The 25,368-nt window shown below is 42.6% G+C and overlaps 1 protein-coding gene across 2 annotated transcripts in view; it reads right to left on the bottom strand.

Annotated features, from left to right (window-relative positions):
• The window catches only part of ISM1 (isthmin 1), a 43,755-nt gene that overhangs the window by 9,118 nt on the left and 9,269 nt on the right, over nucleotides 1-25,368 (bottom strand). The window contains exons 3-4 of one of the 2 annotated variants that reach the window (XM_083828897.1): nucleotides 11,063-11,299; nucleotides 1,835-2,102 (exon numbers count right to left, since the gene is read on the bottom strand). In XM_083828897.1, the coding sequence (XP_083685023.1) occupies nucleotides 1,835-2,102; nucleotides 11,063-11,299 (505 nt within the window). The remainder of the gene's footprint in view (nucleotides 1-1,834; nucleotides 2,103-11,062; nucleotides 11,300-25,368) is intronic. The other variant, XM_083828896.1, reaches the window with a different exon arrangement.

The raw sequence follows: 25,368 nt of genomic DNA, 5'->3' as shown, positions 1-25,368 counted from the left end.
ATGGGAAGGTTATATATCTCACTCGTAGCGAGCTGCCTAGATGCGAGTTCCTTGTGGCAGGGACCTTATGTGTTTCTCCTCCTTTTCTTACACCGCTGCTGATTGCTACGTCAGCATACTTGGACCAGGTGTCCACTGGTCAGGTGTGGGTGGAATTATGGTCCCTGCAGTACAATCGTTGTGCAAAGAGCCATGATTCTGGGCTTTGCCAACAGAAGGGCACTGCAGAAGTCTGAAGAGGCATACGACCTCTCAGGAAAATGCAATCTGCCCTCCCTTACTAGCCCTGCTCTCCTTTCCAGCCCTTTTCTGACTGAATCTTTTTTCCGTGTGGCTGGCGAGGAAGAGCGAGGGTGAACAGGTGTGATGCTTGTCAAAGAGCCCAGCCCGGGAGGCCAGGGTGGGCAGGCAGAGCACCGCAGGGTGCTTTTTGGCAGGGGTGAGGTGAGGGTGATAGGCAGGTAAAATGTGCGAACAGTCTGCTGGCTGGAACTAGCCATCAAAGCGGACAGGATCTGCTGCTGCATCCTCCTGGCAAAGCCAATGGCATGCAACATTTCACACTAGTCATAAGGCCGGGAGTCTCTTGCAATTAGCGGGGTGCACTGGTGTATGGCAGAGAGCTCGAGGATGATTTTCAGGCCTGCCTACATAGTGTATATACTGCACCATGAAACACACAGTATCTAATATTAAATATACAGAGTTGGATTTTCAGCTGGATCTCAACCTGCTCTCCCTATTTTTGTATTTGTAATTCTTATTATTTTAATTCTACTACAATTATTTGTGAAAGAAATTTTATTTTGCCTAAATGAATAACTACCTAATACATGAATTCTTGGCAACAAAGTGTGCCCATGACTAAATGCAGGTGCAAAAAGAAGGGATAGACTTCAATCTTCTGGCCACAAAATTTAATACATATGTATACATTTAAATACAACATTCCATGGAAAGGCCATCTCTAATGTTAAGGCTCTTGGACTTAAGCAGGGAAAAATAAGACTGAAACAATGCAAGACAGCCACTCTGCAATATCTAGGTGATGCAACACAAGTGCCAGGGTAAAAATACCGTGGCTTTGAAACCCTGCTCTAACTAATTTTATTTATTTATTTATTTATTTATTTGCATAAAAACCAAAATCTAAGAGGCTGTAAGCTACCTGTGGCTCCTGGGGTACGCATATTAATTCATCTCCCTTGAGCCTTTTCCTGTGGATAGCTACACCCCAATGGGGCAGTGAATAAATGTAGCTCCTCTCTGTTTCTAGTTTCTGCAACCGTTTCATGCAACAAGCTGAAAACAATTGTTTTCACCATGACACATCTGGAAGAGAATTACACACACAAATACACAATGTTCCTGCTGCATATGCCACTCCCCACACATGCACCAACATAATTCTTCTTATTTGTGTATCCACCAAACACTACCACGTTTTAGATCTTACTTATTTATCCAATGATTATATTTTAGTTCCCAAACCACTGCATGATTCTAAATTTGCACTTATCCTTACTCTAAAAATAAATATGAAACCTTGTTTCCTTTGCTTTTTAAAAAAGTACACTTAGGACTAAAAAAAGGTCCTCTTATGGGATAACTGGTATGATTTTCAAGATTATAGACTTACTAGTGGAATGTAGCTACCACAGTACAGCTTGTGCATCTGCACAGATTTGTATTTAAAAGCTGATGAACAAAAGCCACATGTTGAAAAATTCTATTTTGTTTGGCCTGCTTTCAGCAATGCCTCACCATTTTCATTTCCCCCAAACTCATTTTACAATCCCAAGATGCCCATAAGAGGCCTGGAACGCAAACTTACCATACTCTGTCTGCTCCTTGGACTCAAACGTTCGGTGACTGGGTGCATGACTATCCCACCCACCGAGAGGGTTTAGGAAGTTGCTGTCCTCAGTAGTGCTGTCGTACTTGTAGTCCTGGTCACCACTGCTCATGCGAGTCAAGGTGGAGGACCTCTGCCACCAGTTTCTCCAGTCGGGTGATGGGACTGGCCAGCTAGGCTTGCTGCTCTCTTTCTGCAGGTCCTTGTCTGTCTCAGTGTCAGGGCCATCCACCACTTCAATGGTAACCTGGGGGATTCAAAACAGACGGGAGTGTCCATCAGCATCGCCCCTAGTCACGGGGAAACCCTCTACATGGCAAAGGCAAATGAGATGCTGCCTTGCAAAGGGGCTGTGTTATACTGTAGGGTTAGCTTGTTGTAAACCATATGTGGATTACTGAGCCCAGAGATATGCAGAGGCTGAGTGATTCCTTCTGCTACCTCTGCTGAATCAGACCTTGGAACAAAGGCTAGGAAAAATACCGTGCAAAATAATAACCCATGCTGTGCCTAAAACCTTTGCAGCAGAACTTTCTGCCTTATGGGGAAAAGATGTTTAAACCTGGACATATATGACCAGGAGAAAGAAAACGAAACCTGTTACTCTAAATATGCTGGGGCTGAATCTGAGGCAAGCATGAAGCACACCAGCATGCAGAGCCTGTTCCGAGGGCTGGGACTGACTCAGCACAGGGCTACATAAGTCCACGGGTCCGCAGGTGGAAGACAGAGCCCAGGGTCTCCGCGGGGCCAAGGTGTTTGCATCTGCCTTGCCCTCTAGTGTCAGCTCAGCCATACCCTCACGCTGCCCACCTCGCAGCACCCGCCCTTCCATCACACCACGGCACGGGATGTCACTGCTGTGAGAAACCACTGTCTGTGGCGATGGGAGCCAGCAGCTCTTTCAACCAGTGCCATACAAATCACTTGCTGCTGAGCCAGCTGAAGTGGGTCCTCCTTCTATGCTTTGGTGTAAAATCATATGCAGTCCATTTACAGTTTCTGCAGAACCCAGAGGTGAGATTCAAAGTTTTCTGCCCAGTTCACTCACATACATCATGAATATAAATATAATTCTGCATAGGGAGAGTCCCTGATGGCTTATGCTGAACAATGTGTAATTATGAAACTCTTGGATAAATATTCTGCGCGCATATAGGTGGCTATTTAGGTAGAAATAGGAACTAGCCATCAGAATCCTTGGCTCTACGCAACTGTGCAAGCACAGCATGACCACAGATAAATCACGAAATGCTCTGATGCTTCATGTTAGTGTGTTTCTGTGATTATATTGGACTGGTTAAACAAACGTGATACAGAAGTGAATATCAGATATACCCATAATGTTTAATATGTACAAAGGTGTTCTTCATGATTTATAAACTTACAAAACAGTCTTTCAAGACATTACTCCAGGAAAATTGTGTTCCTTTTTGGAGAAAGGACACTTTGCATCTGTTTTATGCTTTGCTTTTGACCATACACAGAGACATATTGAAATAAAACAACTTTGAGGCTACTACGAAGCTCACTGGGAGAAAGAGCAAGAGCGAGGGAAAGTGCAGTTGTCAGCCTAATATCATCTTTACACAAGAGATATGTTACTCCCAGATTAAATGTGGAATCAGAATGATTACTTCATTAACCTCAGTTTCTACAGACCAAGAATTAAAATGTATTTCATAAGTTTGAAAACAACAGGGTTAGTTCAGGGATTCAAAATTGTTGCATCGACCCAAGCAAAACAGTTTTCACAATAAGTGAAAATAAATGATGTTACTGAGTTGGTAACACTGTGTACCACTGGCCAGTCAGAGGACTTTGGTACTGACCATGTGAAAATCAGTATGACTCTAGTACTTTGGTAGCAAGTATTTTTAAGACCACATTAACTTTGTAAGCAATGACTCAGCAAAGTGGGGAAAAAACAAAACCAAAAAAAAAAAACTCTCGTAAAAAAGGCATGGAGCACTTGATAATCATTTCATTTGCTTTGGTAAACTGTAGTTATATGATTGTGAATCAGGGTAAGCTCCCATTATTTCAGCCAGGTAAAATGAAAAGAAACAAAGGGATTTGATTTAAAATAATTATTCAAGATGCTGATTCAGTTTAAGCAAAAGAGGGTTTGCAGAAAAAACTTCCCAAACTTCTGTTGGGCTATGCACTACACTGAGGCAGCGAGACAAGCGACTTTCAGGCTCATGAGACCTCATCAGACCTCCAACAGCACTGCCACTAACTAACTTTCAAGACTGCAATGTCTGTGCGGTCAGATAGCCTTCTTCAGCCTGTGTTTACTACCGAGTTGGCTTATTAAAAAGGCCTTTAAAATGAGTTTTCTAGCACACAAGGTGTGAGGAACCACACTTTGCCACAGAAAGCTCCAAGTCCTTTCTGTCTGGCTTGGAGCTACCCAACATGGAGCAAACTGGGAACCCACAGCCTGTCGGGGTGACTCATGCCCGGGGTAGGCACGGTTGTCAGCAGCATGTGAAATCATACAGTACTTCTTGCAGTGATACCTGGGCAGGGGAGGAGTAGTTCCTGCACTTTGTCTTTTTTCCTCTCCAGCATGACCGTACCAACCTTGCAGTACCACGATACTTTGTCAACCATGATCCAGACACAGTTAAGGCCTGAGACCTTGTTCCATTTAATAATCCCTTTATCTCAAAGAGAAGAGAGGTCTGGGGAGAGGAGGGACCAAGAGAGATCCACCTCAGCATAAGCAGTTTTTTTTAAATAGCCTATTTAAAAATGTACATAACGAAAGCAAAGTCCAGTGTGGCAATCTGACAAGCACCAGTGTTCCTCCCTCCTCTTTTTTAAACGTTGATTACAAAGTTTTTTGTTCGTGGCTTTAAAACCGTAGAGTGCAAGAAATTCTACAGAGTCCTGGGATTGCCTGAACTGTCACTCCTGAAAAGTTAAAAAAGACAACTTCAGTTGACTCCAGCTCTGTTCATTTTCAGGGACTCATCTACACTCTGCCCAGCCCCATTTAACTCTAAGGCACCTTCTGACAGCTGTGAGGAGATCGGTAAGCAGTAATGGCTCCATGTAGTAGTAGTAATGCCACCAGTAATGCCACCATGATATGGCCCAAGAGTTAGGGTGGTGGTGTGAGAAGTAGCTGCTTCTTCAGGAGAGCAATTGCTCCCCTATCCCAGTGTAAAATTTGAAAAATTAGCATTCACTGAACTCTTCCTGGTACTGGAGAGTTAGCCTTAACAGCATTAGCCCATGACTATGCATATACATACACGTGATACACAAATATGTATCCTGTTTGATTGGTTTCTATACTGGGGATTGTTTATAAAAAGGAAAAAAAGAAAACGGATCTAGAACTATAGTCATGAAAAAGGAGCGGTTAAAACAGCTCTGGAAAAGCTTTCATGCTGGGTAACTATTCCAACAAAAATATGTTCTCTCAAAAATTAAAAAATAGATCTTGTTTAGTATTTCTATCACAGAGACTGCTTTAAAGAATTCATTTTCCCTGTTTTCTTCTTCCAGTGATTATCAAAACTGCAAAGATGATTATTTATTTTTTTGTCAGACTTCCCAAAACGTCTGTGGTAACATGGTTCTTGTATAAATCCACAATCATCTCCAGAAGTATTCAAGCCTAAAATGAAGCCATTTCTTTTATGGTTGTTTGAGCTATAAATAAGGATGTTCCTCTAAAAACTGTTAAAAACAATTGGCATAGGTACATTAAAACAACAGATTTGCAATGAATTTCTAATGAAATAAGTGTATCAAGCACAGATGTCTTGAGACACCAACATCCAATTTTCTCCTGGCCAAAAATATACAGAAGATAAATATTATCCCCGCCTGCTGGAGTGCACAAAAAGTTCTATGTGCTTTGTCCTGTTTATTGAGACAACGTTTCTGAATTCACTTTGATGGTGTAAACATTGCCCTAAGCAACTGGAAGATTATGTTACAGGAAGAACTACACTTGCAGTATTGTGCAAGCCGTGGAGTCTACCACAAGGCTATCCTCTGTTTCCTTTGTGAAACTGATGCAAACTGTCAGTGCAGCACCTGCCATTCTGCAAGGTGGGTGTGCAAGTCAGCAGTGCGTATAATAGCAGAACAGAAATTAGTTAATTATAAGGTATTGAAACGATAAATTTAGGTTTACACCACATAACGATTCAGCTAAAATGGTATCAGCAGTGATATCAAGTTACTCCTGGTTATGTCATGACACTTTTCTGGACTAGTTGGAAGGAAAGTGAAGGACTTTGAAATTTGCTGGGGGCAAAGAACACAACACGACTCAAAATTTAACATTTGTGTTATATGTTGTCACTCTTGGTTGCACTTTCTGATGGGCCTAACTGAATCCCACAATTCAAACTCTGGTCCCAAGCCCAGCTCTGAATTTTGCACTCTGTGACGAGCCCTTGTTACACCATGACATGCAGAGGTAACAGCTCTGTATTTAAAGCAGTTTAAGCATGGCCCTCTGGCACTCTGTTCTGCCAAGACTAATCCCTCCAGCTCACCATGAGGACTAGCTAGTTCCTGGTGTGGCTACGCTCTGCTCTGGTGCTGCAGCAAGCTTGGTGAAGCACACAGACTGACCAGGCAGATGGTCTTTGGTGCAGGGAGTTCTCCCCGGTACAGACCCAGCCCGAGAAACAACAAAATGAACAATGCACTTTCAGCTTTTCCACATCTTAGTTTGATAACAGGGACAATTGCGCTGCTACTATCTCAAAGAATTAAGCCCTAGAAGCACTACAAGAACAGAGTGCTACCTGCTGGAGCCCTCCAATTCTTACTGTGCTAGATTAGGGATGAGAAGTGCTGGTCAGAAGTCAGTATTACAGATATTGCTGAGCCTTTTGTGACAATACTGACAGGGCGTTGCTTTCCAGTGCAGTGAAGCCAGTAGCTTCAAATGACAAATATAAAGGTTATCTTAAAGATACATCAAATAAAACAAAATTAATTAATTAAATTTAATTAAAACTACATGTGATATGGATGGAGGTGAGGGGAATGGGTACTGATGAACCTGGAAAAGAGTTACTTTGAAGTCTGCAGTTATTTTTTAAAGCAGATCTTACAGCCTTTTTTCCTCTGTATTCCATATCTTCCTAGTGGTTCTGTGTGGAGCTTTTTAATCTTTATTTTATTTATTTTTTATTTATTTATTTATTTATTTATTTATTTTAAGAGAAGGTAGAAACGGAGTAGATATCAAACAGAATAAATAAACCTAACAAAGCAGCACTAGTGTAGTATGACTGGCAAATATGGCTCACAGGCCTCATGCAACATGTCACCAAGGAGGCAGCATTAACTTTTTCTGCCTTAGAATCACTCCTATCAATTATTACTAATGCCACAATTCACAGTGAGGATACTAATCAAAACAGGTTTAATCATATCCTCCTCTAGTTCAGTTTCCAGGCCACATCAACACATTTTTTAGGCCAGGAATATTACCTAACTCTGTTTCTACTCAGAACCCATCTTGTCAATCATCACTGCTGGAACTCACCCAGTTGTATTTCAGGTATACTGGGTGTAAAATTTGGTCAAGAATCAAGATCTTCAAAAAGGATCAATATCAACAAAAAGCTCTTGTCTGATAAACAATAGGGAGTTTTCCCTTTTTTCTTCATTTGTCAAGGTGCCCAGCGCTGCTAGGAAAGCAGCAAAGCAGTGGGACAACAGAGAGCAGCGCTCTACCTAGAGAAGCCTGAGAAAACAGGAGTGAAAAGCAAAGAGGAGAGACATGGGAAAAAGTTCAACTGCATGATGAGGCATCAGGTTCCAAACAGAGGAATGGCCAGGAAGGTGGAAGACACAGGGCCCAGGGTCTCAAAGGACAGCTGAGAGGTTGTAGAAGGCTGTTTGGAAGAGATGAGAAAAAACACATCAGAAATGGAAAATAAGCAGGTTCCTCTACATCCCCCACATGGCTTTACTGTGTTACTTAGAACAAGTAGGAACAAGTCTGTCCTCTCTGAACAACCCTGCATTTACAAGGTCTTCGTAGCATCCCTCAGCTAGTTTATGTCAAATGAGTGCAAACCTATGCAAAAGGGGTACTCTTCGTGTGAGGAAATCCAGAGAAAAGGTGTGATCAGTTTCTGTAATCATCTTCTCTTGCTGAAGCCTTACAGACATTGACAGAATAGTTGAAATTACAAAAAAAGAAAATCAAATACCTCAGACCAAACAGCCCTCCTTTGCACAACAACAGCCCTTGCAGTTACTCTCAAACAACCAGTGTAAAAGTAGTGCTAAAGCATAAAACTCTCCTTGAAACATTGCAAGATTTAACAAGGCTGGAACACCATAGAACGACCAGTAAGTGTCATCCCGGTCTTGCATGCATAGAGTCAAACAGCATTTGCATTACTGCAGCAAGACAGTCCACTATACTTATATTTGATTATCACCTGATAAACACAGTAGTAGCCTTAGGGACATGTTAATTTTCTGAACTCCTGTGATTGTGTTCTGATATCCACCACTTCCTCCCTGAAAGAGAACACAACTTGGGCATGATACAGCAATTACTTTTTGCAGGAAACCAGAGAAGGAATGGTCATAAAGAAAACTCACCAGAGTATCTTTTCAACTTGCTTTCTTAGGCTGATTTTTTACATCTGTTTATTAGGTTTTTAAAATTTCCAGGTACAATTTCCCTTTAAAATGTTATTTTTGGTCTACACAGACTAGTAGTAGTAAAAAGCAAAGAGGCTGTGGGGTCCATGAGAGGTAAATGTGGCCATTGTACTGGATTACACACAGTTGTTGGTTTTTTTCCTCCTTTTCAACCAAATCCCGGGACACAAAATATTAGTTTGCTACAGTACCATGGACTTCACAGCAGTGCTATACTGTGCAATACGAGGGTCACCTTTATCCTGACTCCTGTCATAAAGAGGCAAGAGGCTGGCTCGATGTCTCACAGCCAGTCCCCTGCTGCTGTTTCACCAGCTGCCTCTAATGCTTTTTCCACTTACTGCTCGTTATGTCCACTCACATATTCCTGTCCTCTTCTAACTGCAAGCAGGAGCCCCGTCTGGCAGTGAGCTGACACTTTCTAGGTTGGTGGCTGTCCTCTGGAGCAGCCAGTGCCCCTCTTCCCAAGAAGCCACACAAATTGTCTCTAAACTGCACGTAGCATGTGGAGGGCTGGATGCAAAGCCATCGGGGATGTCAAACCATGTAAGCTGCAGCAGAAACCGAGTTTGTATCCTCCTGCTTACCCAGCAGTGCTCATTCAAAATGCAACCATGCTGTATATTACATTGCATGTACGTAATAGATCAGATCTCCAGAGATGTTTGGTTCATGACTGTGAAATCGCGTCCTGTGTATCACGGTCCTATGAAGGCTCTTCATTTAACAACCTCAGAACTGCAACTTACAGAGCCCGAAGCCATTGTGAAAAAGAAAAATGAGTATTGATTCTGCTTTCACTTGCCAAACAGATGATGAGAAATTTGCAAGTCAACAAGTGTCATTATTTCCATTCAGATAAGTAAAGTATCGGTTAATGAGCAAGAATTCACTATACATCTTTTTTTTTTTCCCCACAGGAGCAGACCACCTTTTATAACCTTCAAGCAAAGAAATAAACTTTCATTGAATTTTTAATGAATTAATGGCAGCTTTATCTCAGTAATGCTTGAACTGCTGTAGGACAGTCAACCAGGAACTTCAGGAATCTCTGTATATCCTTATTTATGCACCTGAGTAAGCAGACTAAATATAAAGTAGAACGTAAGGAGTCTATTTCGGAAAGAGTTGAGCCTTGTGCGTAAGAGCTCTGTTATTAATGTTGCCCAATGTTTTCCAGTTTACAGGACTAGGCTTTCCAGTTCTCAGAGTCCAGCAAAACTGCTGACTTAGTTGGCTGACACATTTCCAGCATCAGGTGGTGGAAAAAGAGTTCATAGCAGAAGTAGTTACTGTAAAGACAAGCCAGGGAAATGTTTCCATCCTCCACTCATTTATCTATTCCCTAGGTCTAAATGTTAAATGCTGTCATGAATCAGAGAAGGATTTTGTTTCCTCTTCTCCTCCTTCGTGGTTTACATACTGTTCAAATGGTGATGTTACACCATTCACCTCCTGCCACAACCTGGGGCCCCTACAGCTTCCCCACCTTCCCTTCCTAAGGCTTTCTGGAAGGCTTCTCCCAGCGTGCAGGATGCGTACAGGCACCACATGTTGAACATGTTTACTACCTTGGCCTGTCAAATGTTGGACCTGCACTTGATCCAAAGCTGTTAGACTTCTTAACGTTGCAAGCCATCTATGAAGTAATGGAGCGTTGACTTGAGACAGCTTGTTCTCTCACGAATAGATCTTTTATATCTTTAAGTATGTACTTCTTAGACATATCAAAAGGATGGCAATTTTGTGGGCTGGGGGACTATAAGAAGCCAGGAATTTATTTAACCAGAATACTCGTTCTATTAGCGTATTGTTTTTATAAGCACATCTTAGGCAGAACAACATTTCAATTTATTGTTTTGGTTAAAAAAGACTGCTTATTAATGCCAATTTTGCTTTAAGGCTCTGAATTAAAACCAAATCACTCATTTTTTCCTCTTTCTAATCCTTGAAGTTTTAAGATGCAAGTGGCTTGCAAGAGGCCATTCCAAACCCAAGAATAGTTTGAGGAATAACATATAACAAAGTTTCTTTGCAGACAACTTTTTTTTTTTTTTTATTCCAGGCAGCTGCTGCAGAAATTAACTTTAAGTCTTAGTTCCATACAGAGGACCATATTTTAAGATGAAAGTTAAGTACATACTTTCTTAAAACCTTTGGGAATGGTTGTATTTTATAATAGCATGCTAAAAGAGAATTTGTTCATAAACAAACTTTACAATGGAGAGCTGAAAACAGAATTTAAAATACCCATTTAATATCAAAGATAATATATTCCAAAATGCAAAAGCAAAGATGGCTTTAGTATCATAAATAGGTCTATATTGATATCTACATTCTGCAATCAACAATATCCAAAGAAAAATTCAGAAAAAAAACCTGAAATCTGGGCATTCAGACAGAGAGCACATATAATCTCTCTTGGGTAGAGAGGCAGGGAACTGACTGCACAACATGGAAGCCAGGCTGAAAGGTCACTTGGTTCAGTAAAATGATCTTGTGTAGCTTCACAAAACATCACATGCTAACGAAAATTTGTACCTGAATGTTGGGATTCTGCCCATTGATATCTGCTTTTGACAGGTCAGGGAAGTTTGGGAGATCCAGGAGGAAAGATCTGGGTCCATCTCTCTGTAAGGACGTGTGCCCGTTTTCCTGCCTGAATCGCTGCTTAGGGAATGGCCGGTGGGCAGCCTGAAGATCAGGGTATTCTCTTCTGTCCTCGGGGTTCAGGGTAAAGCTGTCTTCAGGAGAATGGTCATCTGCAGTAAGTGTGTTCTGGGAAAAAAACAACGCACTATAACAACAACTGAGGTGCAGTCCTACCAGTCCCCCCATCTCCAGCTTCCTGCTAATGGTGGCTGCAGACTGCAGGTAGAAATCCTTATAGCATCCAGACCCACCACTACTTTCTTAAACATCCAAGATTTACCATGTATTTTCTAGGGTGTCATGAGTTTGGCACTGGATTCTTACTGAAATATACTCGGTTACGCTGGTGCAAAACCGTAACCATCTGACACAAGATAAAACTGAGTCAGGCTTGGGTGCTTGGGGCTTTCAGGTTCCTGGAACATTCCAGCTTTCCAGTGACACCTGCACTTTGACACAAATGTTTAATTAACGCAAATCTGGAAACATGAAGATCTGAAGCAATCCCTGTGAAATGAAGTTGTATCAGATTAAACACATCCCTAAAATGGTGGAAGGATGTCTTTGCCACTAAGCATTTCAGTTTGCTTTGTTCCAGAGTGGAGCAAAAACAGTGCTAAGTTCTTGCTGAAATTTATGGTATTCAAAGATCCTACTGTGTTGAGCTGGCAGCTTCTCTCTCTCTCCTCAGTTTGCAGCAACTTCCATCTAGTTGTCTGTCTTCCTCACCCAATTTCTCTGGTCTTGAACATCTGAACCTTCCTTCCTCTGGGATCTCATTTTCATGTTTGCCTAATGGTGGGATTGAATTTCACCAAGTTGTGGGTCAGCGGTTAATGCTTTTGTTATTGCTGAGCGTACTTTTGGGTTTTGTAGTTTATTACAGCAGGCTGCCTTCGAACCAGTAGCACTGCTGCCACTGCCTTTGACCTCACCAAGAAGATACATTTAGTATCAAAACACTCTCTCCCTGGGTTAGGACTGGCCTGGGGACTCGGGAAAAAAAAAAAAAAAAGCAGACAAGTCAAAAAAAAAGAAAAAAATGCATGGGGCAGATTCAACACAGGTTTTGCTTTTGACTCAGCTGAAAAAATTTAAGTTTGAGGTCTTAGTATGACTGCCTGGGGAGCTTTTATTTTCAGTTCATAAAGATACAGCAAGCATGGATAGGGTAAATGTTAAAGACCTATCTTTTAAAACAAGCACAATTAAAGTGGAATGGCCACATGTGGTTCTGGCTCTTCTGAAGCATATTTTTGCCAGCATATCTGGTTAAACACAATCTTCATTCAGCTCCCCTGGCTCAAATTAAGCTAGCATACCTTTTGTTAAGGTCTCAGATACACAGCAGTTCCAGTGCCTTTTATTTTGTGTTTATTTGCTCAGACTGTTCTAAATTGACCTTTGAAGAGATTTTACAACGTAATCTGTGCACATTACAGGAAGATATTCAGGGAGTTAAATAAATCAAGATTTAAGAGTTAATCTGGGACTAAGTCAAATCTCAAGCAAAAGCTAAGGCGTTTCTCTTCTCCCCCTCTCACCGCACTGCATTTGTAGAGAAGACCAAAGAGCAGATTTTGTAGTATTAGTATGTTCTTGGTGTTTTCATGATCAGAATATTTATACTCTGAAAGTACCAAAAGGCTACTAAACATCTCTCTACAGCACAGATGTACAAAGTTCATTCCAAGTTAGTGTACGCATGCAGTGGTAGAAGTCTTTGTGCTCCTAACTGCGTTGTTTGAACGCCAAAACAGCAATGCTGCTCTTTGTTACAGACCAGGCAAGACTTTGGGATGCCTTTGGTGGGCCATCCATTAACACACACCTTATTTAATGTAAAGTAGAAAGAAAATGCCATCGCTGCAAGCTCTAGGAAATAAAACTGACGGCCACTTAGCTCACTTTAGGGCCCTTACCCACATGTTTGTGCTTTAACTTAACACTTATCAAACCAAATTTAACTTCAGACTTCTTGGTGCATGAGGATTAAATGGCTTCTCAGCTATGCCTGACCAACAACAAGGAGTAATTGCACCGTTATTAAATTACTTCAGACAGGAACCAAAAAAGTGGTGTTTTCAACTACTTTTTTTTTTTTTTTCCTGGGGTATCACACACATAATCTTGCCTTTATTAAAAATAAAGTGAGAATTTATTAAAAAATAATAAAATTCTCACATACGATTCCATACTTTTGCTGTTTGCTTGCACATTCAGGAGCATCTTGATTCTCTGCATTAACGTACCGTACAGCTAGAGAGCTGGCCATGGGCTTTAGAGCTCTACGTTTAATTCCCTGATAAGACTCGCTGTGTGATCTCGGCAGGTCACGGTCTGTCTGTGCCTTGGTGGGGATAACAGCACTTCCCTTCTTCACTGTGATGTTTGTGGGGAGCTCGGCAACTACAATAATACGGGCTATATAAAAAAGTTTTTTAATAGTGTCAAACAGATGGAATATCACATGGAGTTAGTTAGAAAATTGTCATGGCGAAGTAATGACATCAGGCTGATCGGGCCCACTACCAAGCTGCTTGGGGCAGGGACTGTCATTAATTACAGCCTGACTGAGTTGGGGTTGCTGAACGTTAGAAAGGAAAACCGAGGGGACATCAAAACTGCCCCATGCCAGGGGCTGCTGCAGCGAGGAAAGAGATGGACCTCTGCATCTTCAGGGTGGACAGGAGCAGGAGGTGCTGGTTCAACATCAGTAACACGTTTCTGATGGCAGTGACCACGAAAAACAACTTCAGAATTTAGAGTTGGAAGGGACCTACAAAGATCATCAAGTCCAGCTGCCTGACCACTTCAGGGCTAACCAAAAGTCAAAGCATGTTATTGAGGGCATTGTCCGAATGCCGCTTAAACACTGACAGGCTTGGGCATCAACCACCTCTTTAGGAAGCCTGTCCCAGTGTCTGACCACCCTCACGGCAAAGAAACTGTTCCTAACACCCAGCCTGACCCTCCCCTGACACAGCTTTGTGCTGCCACCGCATGTCTTGTCATCGGCTACCAGGAAGGGACCGGAGCTGCCCTCTGCACGTCACCTCCTCAGGCAGTTGTAGAGAGCCATGAGGTCACCCCTCCGCCTTTTTCTTCAAACCAGACACAGTTTGAGAGCAGACTGTGCTGGGGAGAATGTGGAGCCTGTCTGTAAGAACGGGGTGGACTAGTGTCTGTCAGGCATGGCAGAGGTCACGCAGAGCACCCGCTGCCTAAAAGCCACGCCGGCTCTTGCAGACCCTCTCAGGCCAGGGCAAGCCCACACTGAGCCTTGTGTGTCAGACTGCAGCAGAAGCTGTCAGCCAACACGACGGGTTCAGCTATCGTCTGCTCACGGTACCACCAGCAAAAGACCGTTTGTTCTCAGTCATTAAAATAAATAGGAGGCCTGCTTTTTAGATAAATCATTTTTTGGCACTGTGTCTAAGCTAATGTGCAACATTACTAGAAACATTTATTTCTGGTAGGAAGGTAACAGAGGCTGCCATCAATAAAAGTGAGCGTGCACTGCACCTGACGAGCAGAACATGGGCCTAGTGGTGTATGGCACTAACTCAGGGGATGGCTCTTCCAAGGCCAGCCCAGCAGGGAAAAGTGTGTCCGCACTGCAGTGCCAGCATGCCTTCTGAAGAAAGCAGTGTTTGTGCTCCAAAGCTAACAGATGAAAACCTGGGGAGGGCTATCCTTCTCTTCTAATTTCTTATTTCTAAGTTATTTCACATGTTTTTATTTCACACTATTTATTTTTGGGTGTATACAATTTGTATTTCCGACTGCTTTAGGGAAAGCGGGGTTGCTTCCCTTGCTTCAGAAGCAATGTCACTTCATTCTGAACTACTGACTCAGTTTCTTTGAAGTTATGACATTTCTAAATCAGGCACATCATTGGTTTATTGCTCAAATGATGCATCTGCTCTAAATATTTTAAGATAAATCACTTTTTTCCCTTCATTTAACAGGATTATTCATAACTTTTAAACTTTCCATTAGGATGACTTTTAAGGGGTTACTCATGATTGCTGTCAGCCACAATTCTGCCGTCCCCGCGGGATCAGATATTTATGGAAGTCCCCAGTATGAAAACAGCTTAGGATTTCTGAGCATTCTAAGTGTGGACAGTATACAAGGGCAGGAACTCATTATTCATAGCTGTGTGACAAGGCACTGAAATAAACCCTATAGAGAGAATCTGCCACGCTGTTTGTGTTACACACTAACATACCCTGCCATAGTCATCACTGAAGAAGGGGGGGGGCAATAATTCCCTACCCCTTGTCTGCTAGGTTTAGGCTCTGTGAAGAAGTGGCAAATGGGGAGCACAGTTAAAATACATTAGAAAAGAGAGCACAGAGATAAAATGTGCTATCTATCATCTCCTTCATGGCAGAAGCTGTACAGGGTGGAGTGTGACAGATGAGTTGGGCCGTGCAAGAAAAAATAAAGCAGACCCCAAGCATCGTTATCCCATCTCTGCCACAGACTAACACGAGACTTGATGAAGTCACTCCGATTTGTTTTAAAATCCCACATATCGATATATTTGTGTCTACCTATACACCAGGGAAGAAGAACAATTCACAGGCATTTCGTGAGGATAACTTTAAAAGTTGGTGATCCCGGTGGGACTTACACCATGGCATGGTTTAAGGCACCAAGATACAACTCTGCATGCAGGTAAAATTTCCTACCTGATACTGCAGCTTAAATTTTCAATAATTAAATGGGTATTTTAGCTCTGTCCACTGCTGCCTTATTGTTTCTACCTCTATCATGTTAGACATGAGCTGCAGGGAAGTGCACTGTTTCTCTTTCCCATAGATAATTAAACAGAATTTGGAACTTCTAAAAATACCCTACTAGGGGAAAAGGGAAGTCCCCTGCATTTTTAGCAAGTGAGGAATCCATCTCCTTCCTCTCCCCTTTATCTTAATCCCATTTCTAGTTCTGGAAGAACAACCAAGACAGGGAATAGGTGAGGAATGGCTGGACCTACAGAAAACATTCTGTAGGAGCTGCTCTTTCTCTGTCTTTCATAGTTCTTACTCACCTTCTTTCATTTGCTCCCCACTTGCCAAGCTAAGGGCACATTTGCAAGCACTGCTAATTACGGAGCTGAAAGAATTTGGGAAAACTGATGCCACTTATAACCCTAACAACTCCCAGACAGAAAGGGAATCTATTACCAAATACCTGCTATGGCTACACTGCCTTTATTTTTTTTTTATTTTTTATTTCTTGTATACTCCTTTGAAATATCTTGTAAAATGATCTTGACAAGAGGTCTTGAATTGAAACCCGACAGTCTGTCAATGCACTTTCATGATGCACCTGTACAGCATCTTCAACCACCAGGAATGAGGAACATTTATTTATTAGGAAACTTCACAGACGCTATAAAAGATTATATTGCTATCAGAGACAAAATGAGGCCTGGGGCCTTCACAGAAAATCATTATAGCCATTAGGGCTGGTTTCATTTCCCACCTGCCTAAACAGATTGTTTTGATTTTGAAGGCTGTCGTGTGTTTCCAGGTTAGTGCCAAATGATCACTTTAAAATTAACCCATCTGGGGAGGCTGAGTAACGCACCGGGATACCGCATGAGACTTTCACCTCCGCAGATCCAAGATCCGTAATGAACTTGGGTGATCTAACGCCTGGGCTTTATTTATTTACTTCTTATATCGTGAGTGTAAGCAGCATGTGACCTAGCATGAAGACGTATGAGGACAGTGTTGGGTAAGCAGACAGTGCAGCTAACAGCTGAAAAGCATTATCGGAGATACACAGAGGAGAATTTATTTTATGATTAATGCCACGTACAGTCCAGGCAGTCAGGAGACCCACGTTCTCTTCCTAGCTCTGTTGTGGCTTTCTTATAAAACAGGCAGCTCACTTAGGCTCATACTTAATTTCTGTGGTGGCACTGAGCCTCGCAGCTCCTTCGCTCCAAGGAGTCACTGACAGCTCCCACCTCCAGAAGTCACACCAGAGGTGTGGCACATCAACCACCCAGATTCTGAAACACTCGCCTTTTTCTTAAAGCATGCTTGTCCCTCATGTTCACAACCGTCAGTGAGGTGAAAGACTTACTTATCTTTGGAAAGCCACATAAATTAATTGATGCAGTAATTAATAGCCCATTTTAGATAACCGCGGTTCATAAATCATTTAAAATGGACTACACTGGCTTGCAAGTACACAACCGTTTTCACAAAGTGGCTGCAAAACCTATCACCTGTTTTAAGCGTTGTGCATACAGAAGACGAATTGCTGATACAGTCGCTAAAAAGCAAGTCCTGTTTAGCGTGGTCTATTTTTTAATATTTCAATTCAGTCTAGAAAAATTAGTAAAATGACATTGTATCCCATTCTCTTTAACCTGCATGTATGACTAGATGGCTATGGAGACACCAACCCAGGCATCCCACAGGGTACTGCTGTGGGATGCATTAGCTTCTGGGGCTGTGGAGCTTTTGATTTTGTTTCTGTGATGAACAGGAGTTGCAGGAGCTGCAAACAGTGTTGTAATAGGACAGCAGAACTTCAGAGTGGAAGTGGTGATCCGCAGTCACTGTTGGAGGTTAAACGCTGGGTGCCAGCGGCAGCAGTTACGTAGCTGGGGGTGCCCTACTGCTGCTGGTTTTCTGATGCATGCTGAGATAGCTCTTGGGAGCTGTGTACAGCAGAAGCAGCACCTCAAAGCATCTGGGCACACTCATCTCAGAATCAGAGCTTTTTATTTTTATTTTTTTTTCACTAGAAAATTCTAGCCTCCTAGTTCCACAGAAAATCTTGAGAGCTGAGCACGCAGCTGAGACTTATGCTATGTCTGCAGAGATGCAGGGGCAGTGGTACTGAGGCCACCTTCCCACCTAAGCTCCAGTAAGTCCCAGACCACTCTTCTGCGGCACATACCCAACACTACGGCAGGACTCTCCGCAGCAGAAAAGCCCTACTGCCATTTCTCCCTTGCTGAGGCTGAATAAACAGCCTCCATATGCTTGCAATCATCGAGCCTTGGTCCATCCTTTCTTCGGCCTCTGTCTGGTGAGCTTCTCTCACCAGGCTCCCCGTCTCTTCCACAGCATTACTAAACACTAGGTTCGGAGCCGAACTGCTCTGGCAGTCAATATTGTTTTCCTCAGAGCTCAAGGAGAAAACCAACCATATTATACTCAGATCTGGCAATTTTTTCCTACATGTTGTGGACACACATTTCACAGCACAGCTATTTTTCATGCTCTGTTGTTTGCTTGTATTTCGTGTTTTCTTTCAGCTGGAAAATACAAACAGTATGGCTCAACTTAGAGGTGAAGAGCTGCCAGTTTGTATAAACACTTTGATAATAAAATGGACTTGATGGTGATTATAATTCAAGGTCTGCAGGAAAAAACAGAGGCCCTTTAGCAAATTTTTCTAACACAGTACACACTGATGCTTTGTTCTTCAGCAGATACTCAGCCATCCATGAGACAGCCAAGTGCACAGACTTAAAATTATGTAGGGCTTTGACAGATGATCAGTGCCAAGTTTTGCTTGTAGTTAACAGATATTTCCAGTTGCCTAAGCTGGTGGTAAACCTTTAGTCATTCTTCATGACTCTGATGATCTTCCCCGTAATCACCGCCTGGCTGGAGCTCTCCATGCAGGACTCATTGATTTAGCAGTCGAACAGGCGAATGCACAACTGGAGAGCAAGCCAACTATTTCACTCATATAACCTGTGATGCCAAAATGCAAATTCTTTGAAAGTACTGATTCTTTTGGGCTTTATTAAATCCTTGCATAAAATCAGTAGCATAATATAGTTTTAAACAGAATCAATTTATGCCATGGCTAAATTTAATTGAAGTCATCATTTGAAATCTGTATCTTAATTTATACATACAGTTCCAAGAGAATGGGAAACTCTGCCTTAAGCTGTAATCAAAACCACAAAAGTAAAGGATATGCAGAGTATTAATACTTTTTGTATACAACTTTTTGGTCAGGCTTTGCAGGCCAGCAAACAAAAAGTCAGTGTAAATGAAAGAGAACAAACATACATCTGAAATTATTTTCATGGGTTTTAAACTAGGTACTTTTGCAAGTTTATTCCACTAAATCACTGTAGCTAGTGAACCAGCTTTAATAAATGAAGTTTTCATCTCTCCCTAGCCAAAAGAGTAACCTTACTTGAAACCTTTTCAATTTTCAAAGTTGCCTTCAGCCGTTAGTTTCCAAGAAACAGCTATTCCCAGCCTCTGTGTCTCCCTCTTATATGCCACTGAATATCCACCCTATGCTTTCAAAAGTGTCTGTGACTCTGGCTGTGCTAGCTGGCAGATGTTTTTGGAGACTAGAAAGTGTTTAGTCCCTGTGGACCAAAAGTTACATGATGACTTCATCACATAAGCAAAAGCTAATAACGAGAAAGCAGACAAGTGTTATATTCCAAAAACATGATGTTTCCTGTGCTTCTGGCAATACTACTTCCGTGCCTGAAAAAAGGCAAGTCGCTGGTCTTGATGCTCAAAACACACATGCCATCGAAGCACTGCGAGATAATTTACTAGACCCTCTGTTAGCTGCACTCCCCACCAACACGAGTTTTTGTTTTGATGGAAGTTAGAGGGTGAAGGCAGAGGAAAAGCAGCGCTTGTTTATATTCAATACCTATGCCCCAAGTATATGCCTTACAACACTCTATAGAAGGGGTTGTTACTACACCCAGGAGCTTACAGAGAAACAGCAGCAGAAACCTGAGCGGCTGCCTCGGGATCACGCACCTCTGCTCCTGCAGCAGAGCTCTTCCGAGGCTGGGGGTGCTGCTGTAGGCTCTCCGTCAGAAAACGCTGGAGACTGATACACGAGCAACTGGAAGTCGTTAGCATAAATGGCGTCTGCACACGCAGCGCGATAACTGTTGTGTTTGTCTGTCAAGGCATCATCAGCGGGCATTGTGCCCTCTTTCTACATCGCTGTGAACTGCCCTAATGACAGAGCAAGAGAAAGAAAGGAGAGGAAGCAGATAGACAAGAGAAAGGCCTCCCTCCAGTGACATGATGGGGAAGAAGAGCAAGCAAGGAGATGCGCAGCCCCATGACAAGACAATGTGAGGACCCTTCCCTGTTTAAGAGATGAGAGAGAAAGGATTTGCCCTGGAGAGAAATGTGGGCCTTTTATATTATAAATTCAATGCATGTATATATACATTTTGTGAGAATAGTAAGGGAGGGAGACTATTTCCTAGAGCTGATTAAAGAAGCATGACTCGATTTTCAATTTCAAACGACTCGGGGGGCATTCCAATAGACTGCAGACAGGAAATGAATACCATACATGCACTGAGCAAGGCAGATGCTTTTGAATCTGACACTTACGTGAAAAGAAAATATCTTCATTTCTGTCTCCCCCCACCCCACGATCGCTGGTTAGTTCTAGGCTATTCTTAGAAAACGGTTTTATTTTTCAAACTTGTTATAATCGTTCCACGTGCCTGAAGCCACCCAGATGCCACTGACAATAAACCGTAGGGAGCTGCTGGTCAAAACCATCCCTAGGCTAGCCACAGCAGCCAGATGTTGCAGCAAGGTAGAGGAGGAAAGATGAGCAGCCTGGGTTTGAGATGTCCTAGCCTCCCCCGTTAGAGGGACGGAGCTGTGACCCTAGACGATACACCAGCGCCCAGGGAGGAAGAACTGCTTCTGCATAAAGGGAGAGTCCAAAGTGTCCACAGCACGTGCGCTGCAGAGCAGGTTGGAAGAGCATTTCCTGGCAGGCTGTGGCACAGAACTCGCTTCCAGCTACTTAACTGTGCTAAGGAGATGTCTTCTCTCCTCATATGGCTCTTACCAGTAAACTGCGATGATTGTCATGGGAGTATTATGGGGTTTATAACCCGATTGCAGTGTAATTGTAGCTCTTTTTACCAACAGCAGCAGTGTGTGCTGGGGAATTGGCATATACAGCTCTTTCCCCTACTTATTCCACATGTGTGCAAACGCACAATTTCAGCTGCAGTCTCCTCTTGGATTTTACTATGGAAAGACTTAAATGGAATAGAGGAAAAAAAAAAAACAACAGAGAGGTGATATTAAACTGGCCCTTGCTCTGATGTTATGCAACTAATTAGCTCATTTTAGTTTGATGTAAGGACTGTGATAGCTATATTCCTGAGAACACAAGAAAAAAAAAGATCCATTTACTTGTAAGACCGGCAGGAGAAGAAGAAAGAAGAATGGGTAGGTGAGAAAGGCAGCCATGCCTTACATTATTCAAAAAGCCATGAATGTCAGATCAAAGAAGAGCAAGAATCAAACTCCCTGCCACTGAATTCAGCAGCTTTTTCAGAATTATTGATCCCTCAAGGGCAAACTCTTTTAAACTCCAGCAATGCCTCTAACTACCCAGAGCTCCCATCTGATGCTGGCTGAGCCTCACGTAGTTTGCTTTCATCAGCTGGCATCTTGGGGAAAGCAGAGACAGCTAAGACACTGCTGTATCTGGGCCTGATGAAGGAGACATACAGCAGAGCACAGAAATACCATGTGTGTATTTTTGGCACCAGATGTTACCTTTTAATGGTCATTGTGGTGGATGTTAAATAAAAGACCAGCTTCCTCACTGAAAAGCTGTACATTTGGTATCCACCGAGTCCTTGGAGAGCTTTGTCCGAGGACGGGATGCAATCACCCCACTGAGAGCCCAGCTCCCTGGGCAGGATTTGTTTGCTCAGCTCTGTGGAGGCACCAGCACCTTGCTGATGAGTACAACTCACCTTGTATTTGTTGTGGGATGAAGGTGGGATAAGGCAGCTAAAGAGCTACTGCAGCTCAGCTGGCGACCTGTTCATGAGTTTGGACTCACAGGTCTCATCTGGACACCCAGAAGGACCAGGATCCAACCTGAAATCAAGTCTTAAGATGTCAAATGCACTACAGATTGGCCTCTTCCTCCCCCTGCTTCTTGGGCCAGGTGTCTTTGGTAGGGAAGCTTGCAGGCGTTGTGCCTTGTCAGGACACTGCAGGCTCATGCCCTAAGCCAGAGCCACTGGGATTGGGTGCAGTAAAGCAACTTCACTGGGCTCATCCCCAGTGTCTCTTAAGAGCTGCCTTTGGGCTTCTGACACTGATCCCCTCGCACCGGGCTCGCTGCTGCTGCCACCACCGTGTCACTGGGGACCCTGCACCCTGCGTCTCACTGCCCCTAGGTTACGCGCACACCACAATGGTGCACTGCACATTATTCAGCTCTTTCCAAGCTCTTCCCACAATTCAAAGTCTACCTATTCTCACCAGCATTTAGTGCTGTTTGGTACCTTATGCATTTTCATGAAATGGATGACCCTTTTCCTTCTGCGTGTTTTGATTAAGAGCGAGAGCTAGCACTGCTACCATTTAAATGCATATCAAAAGCTCCAGGGCTCTATCAGGCTAAAGAGTTCATTTGAAACCTTTGGTGCCATTGTTCCAGAACATCTGAAGACACAGGCATGGTGTGGCTGCCCTAGGTTCCCTTTTGAAATATATTTCCACAAATGTTCAGCATAGACATATCAACCCCTCTATTCTTTCCCAATAAAAGCTTGGACTTTAAAGCACAAGATGAGGAATAGATACTCTATTGGCCAGCTGCAGCTAGCCTTTCATAAATAACAGGACAATCAATCCCTGTAAAGGAAAATGATACTCCAGAAGCTCTATCCTGACGTACATCTGTTTTCCTATTGTAGGAACGAATAAGATGACAGAAAAAGTTAAATGCTGAAAGCCTAAACAAACTCTGAATTAAGAGGAGATGGTAGTAGAAATGATGGATGAATTGTAAACCACCTGCAAATGTTAAGATTGCAGCACTCTTCTGCAGACCACTGCAAACCTCCAATAGACATGGACTGTGCTCTGTAAAAATCACGATGAATGCAGACTTGTTTTTTATATTATGGAGGTCCTAATCCTCCTCCTCCTCTGCTTTTGCTCTATTGTTACAACATCAAAGACCAACTGCTGGCCGAGATACAGTCAATATGAAAAGGGCGACCAGCAAATTTACTGCTTGACTTCATTCCCTTTAAATGGAATAGGCACCATGGCCCTTTTTCAAAGTCCAATCACAGACATATATCTTTTTTATTGGACATCATGTACAATAAAGTGAAGCTGTAACTTGGAGAAAAAAAATAGAACACCTTAAAAAAATCCCATGAGGTGAACATTCCTTTATAAAAATATCACTGTGGTTACGTGTTTAGAAAAACTCTGGGTGCTCTGCAGTGCAAAAGGCATGGACTTGTTAGGTTATAGTTTAGCTAAGATGCATACCCATGCCTAATATCTAGTTGGTTTCCAAATTAAAAAAAAGGCAACAAAAAACCCCAAAACTAATAAAAAGTGATATATTTAAGACAGAATGCCAGTGTCATTCAAATAAACTGAAATGGCAGCACTGATGTCACAAGAATCATTAACTGCTTTGTTACAGCCTGCTCTGTGCAGTGAACCTTTACAGACTTCTTCAGGCCAGCGAATCTTAAAATCAGCAGCACAAAACACCAATATATACACCGCATCTTAAACAACTCCAGGCCGATTACTGAGGTAATTTCAAAGGACACTTTCAGATAAGAGTTGTATCCGCAGACATTAAAGGCACGGGCAGTTTTATTGCTATTGTACCACTAAGTAGATGCTAAGTAATTTCCTGGTATGAAATTAAAGAGTGTATAAGCAACTCATCTGATGTAGGAGATGATTCTGGTGGGGTTTTATAGAATCCAGGCTAGCTAGCTCTGGCTTCTATTTTTTTTTTTCTAATTATAAATGTTATGTCAATGTAATGAGAAGCTTTTGTTTTAATCTGTTTAAACTATTAACCCATTTTGTTTGTTTGGGTAATTTGTGCAAAAAGACATTAGTAAATGTCCGATTAGTAACAGTATATCTAGATGCAGTTTACATGGGTTTTAAAATCCTGCACTGATATGTAGGTGGCAGATAAAACCAAGCAAGTTTATGCTTTTATACACCTGCAGTAATCTTAGGCAACTGCTTCCAGTGGAGTAATTTTGGTTTCCTCATGGCTAAACCTGCTGCTGATGGCTTACTTTTAGGTGAGAAAGATACTAAAACTATTTGGTGTTTTTGCAAGACTATCACCCAAAATAGCTGTGTTGTCACTAGGCCCTCCTCGCTGCTCTTTCCATTACGTTATGCTCCGTTGGCAGCCTTTCCATCGCACCTACAGCACAGACCTTCTGGGGAAAGGACCTCGCCTCCCACTCAGCCTTCCTGGGCTTGTGCAAGAAGAGGTGTTTCAATGACAGTGTGCATTGTTCGATACCCGAATACCCAATCCAACGGGAATGCAAAGGCCAGACGCCTGAAGGAAGCCTTCTGGAAGTTAAACCCGGCCCGAGGGCAGCACCCACCCAGTGCCTCTTCCTTAGAAAGGGAGGACTCTGCTTTTTCAGAGCAGTACTGTAAAGAAGGATGGAAAAAGATGAAGAAAAACATTATCTGGGTGGTTTATACAGATACACTGCACTCATGGTATTGTCGCAAGTGCTGATCTCAACAGCTGTGCAGGCGAAGAGACTATTTTAATCTTTCCAAGGAAGAAGAGCTACTGCGGAACAAAACAGCCCAAGATATTTCAGTGGGTATGAAAATAACAAAGAGACATTTTGGATGGAAATAGATTCCTGCAATCAGAAGAAAACTACATGCCAAAGCCCAGCTTGTCTTCATGGATGGAGGTCCGGATTAAGTGTGCTACACGCATGTCAATTCTTTAGAAAAAATGAGTTGTGGAATATTCAGATCCAAGAGGAACTTTGGCTGGGTCTGCAGCCAGCACAAGTCATTGACTCCTCTTGCTTCATGGAAGTCAGAGGCATAAGGTCAATTTAAACACACTGAGAACGTAGGTCTAGCACGGAGATGCAAAAGCCAAGGTACCTTTGAACTTCTCCTGCCTTTCAACATGGACCGGACCCACTGCAACTGACGAAAGAAAGATTTCATCTCTGATTTTCCTCTCTCATCTTTATGAGCACCTCCATAAATTGAAACGGACCCGAATTATCTTTAGACTAAAAGAGCTTAGAGGTGAACAACTCCAGGCCTGCTTTCATCCTGCTGCCAGCTTGAAGGGAAGAATACAAAAATACGCCCCACTACTATGATTTCTCCAAGCACAGA

This window comes from Anser anser (genome assembly GCF_964211835.1).
Source record: "Anser anser genome assembly, chromosome: 3".
In the NCBI taxonomy this organism is placed as follows: Eukaryota; Metazoa; Chordata; class Aves; order Anseriformes; family Anatidae; genus Anser; species Anser anser.
This window is presented reverse-complemented; position numbering and strand designations above follow the sequence as displayed.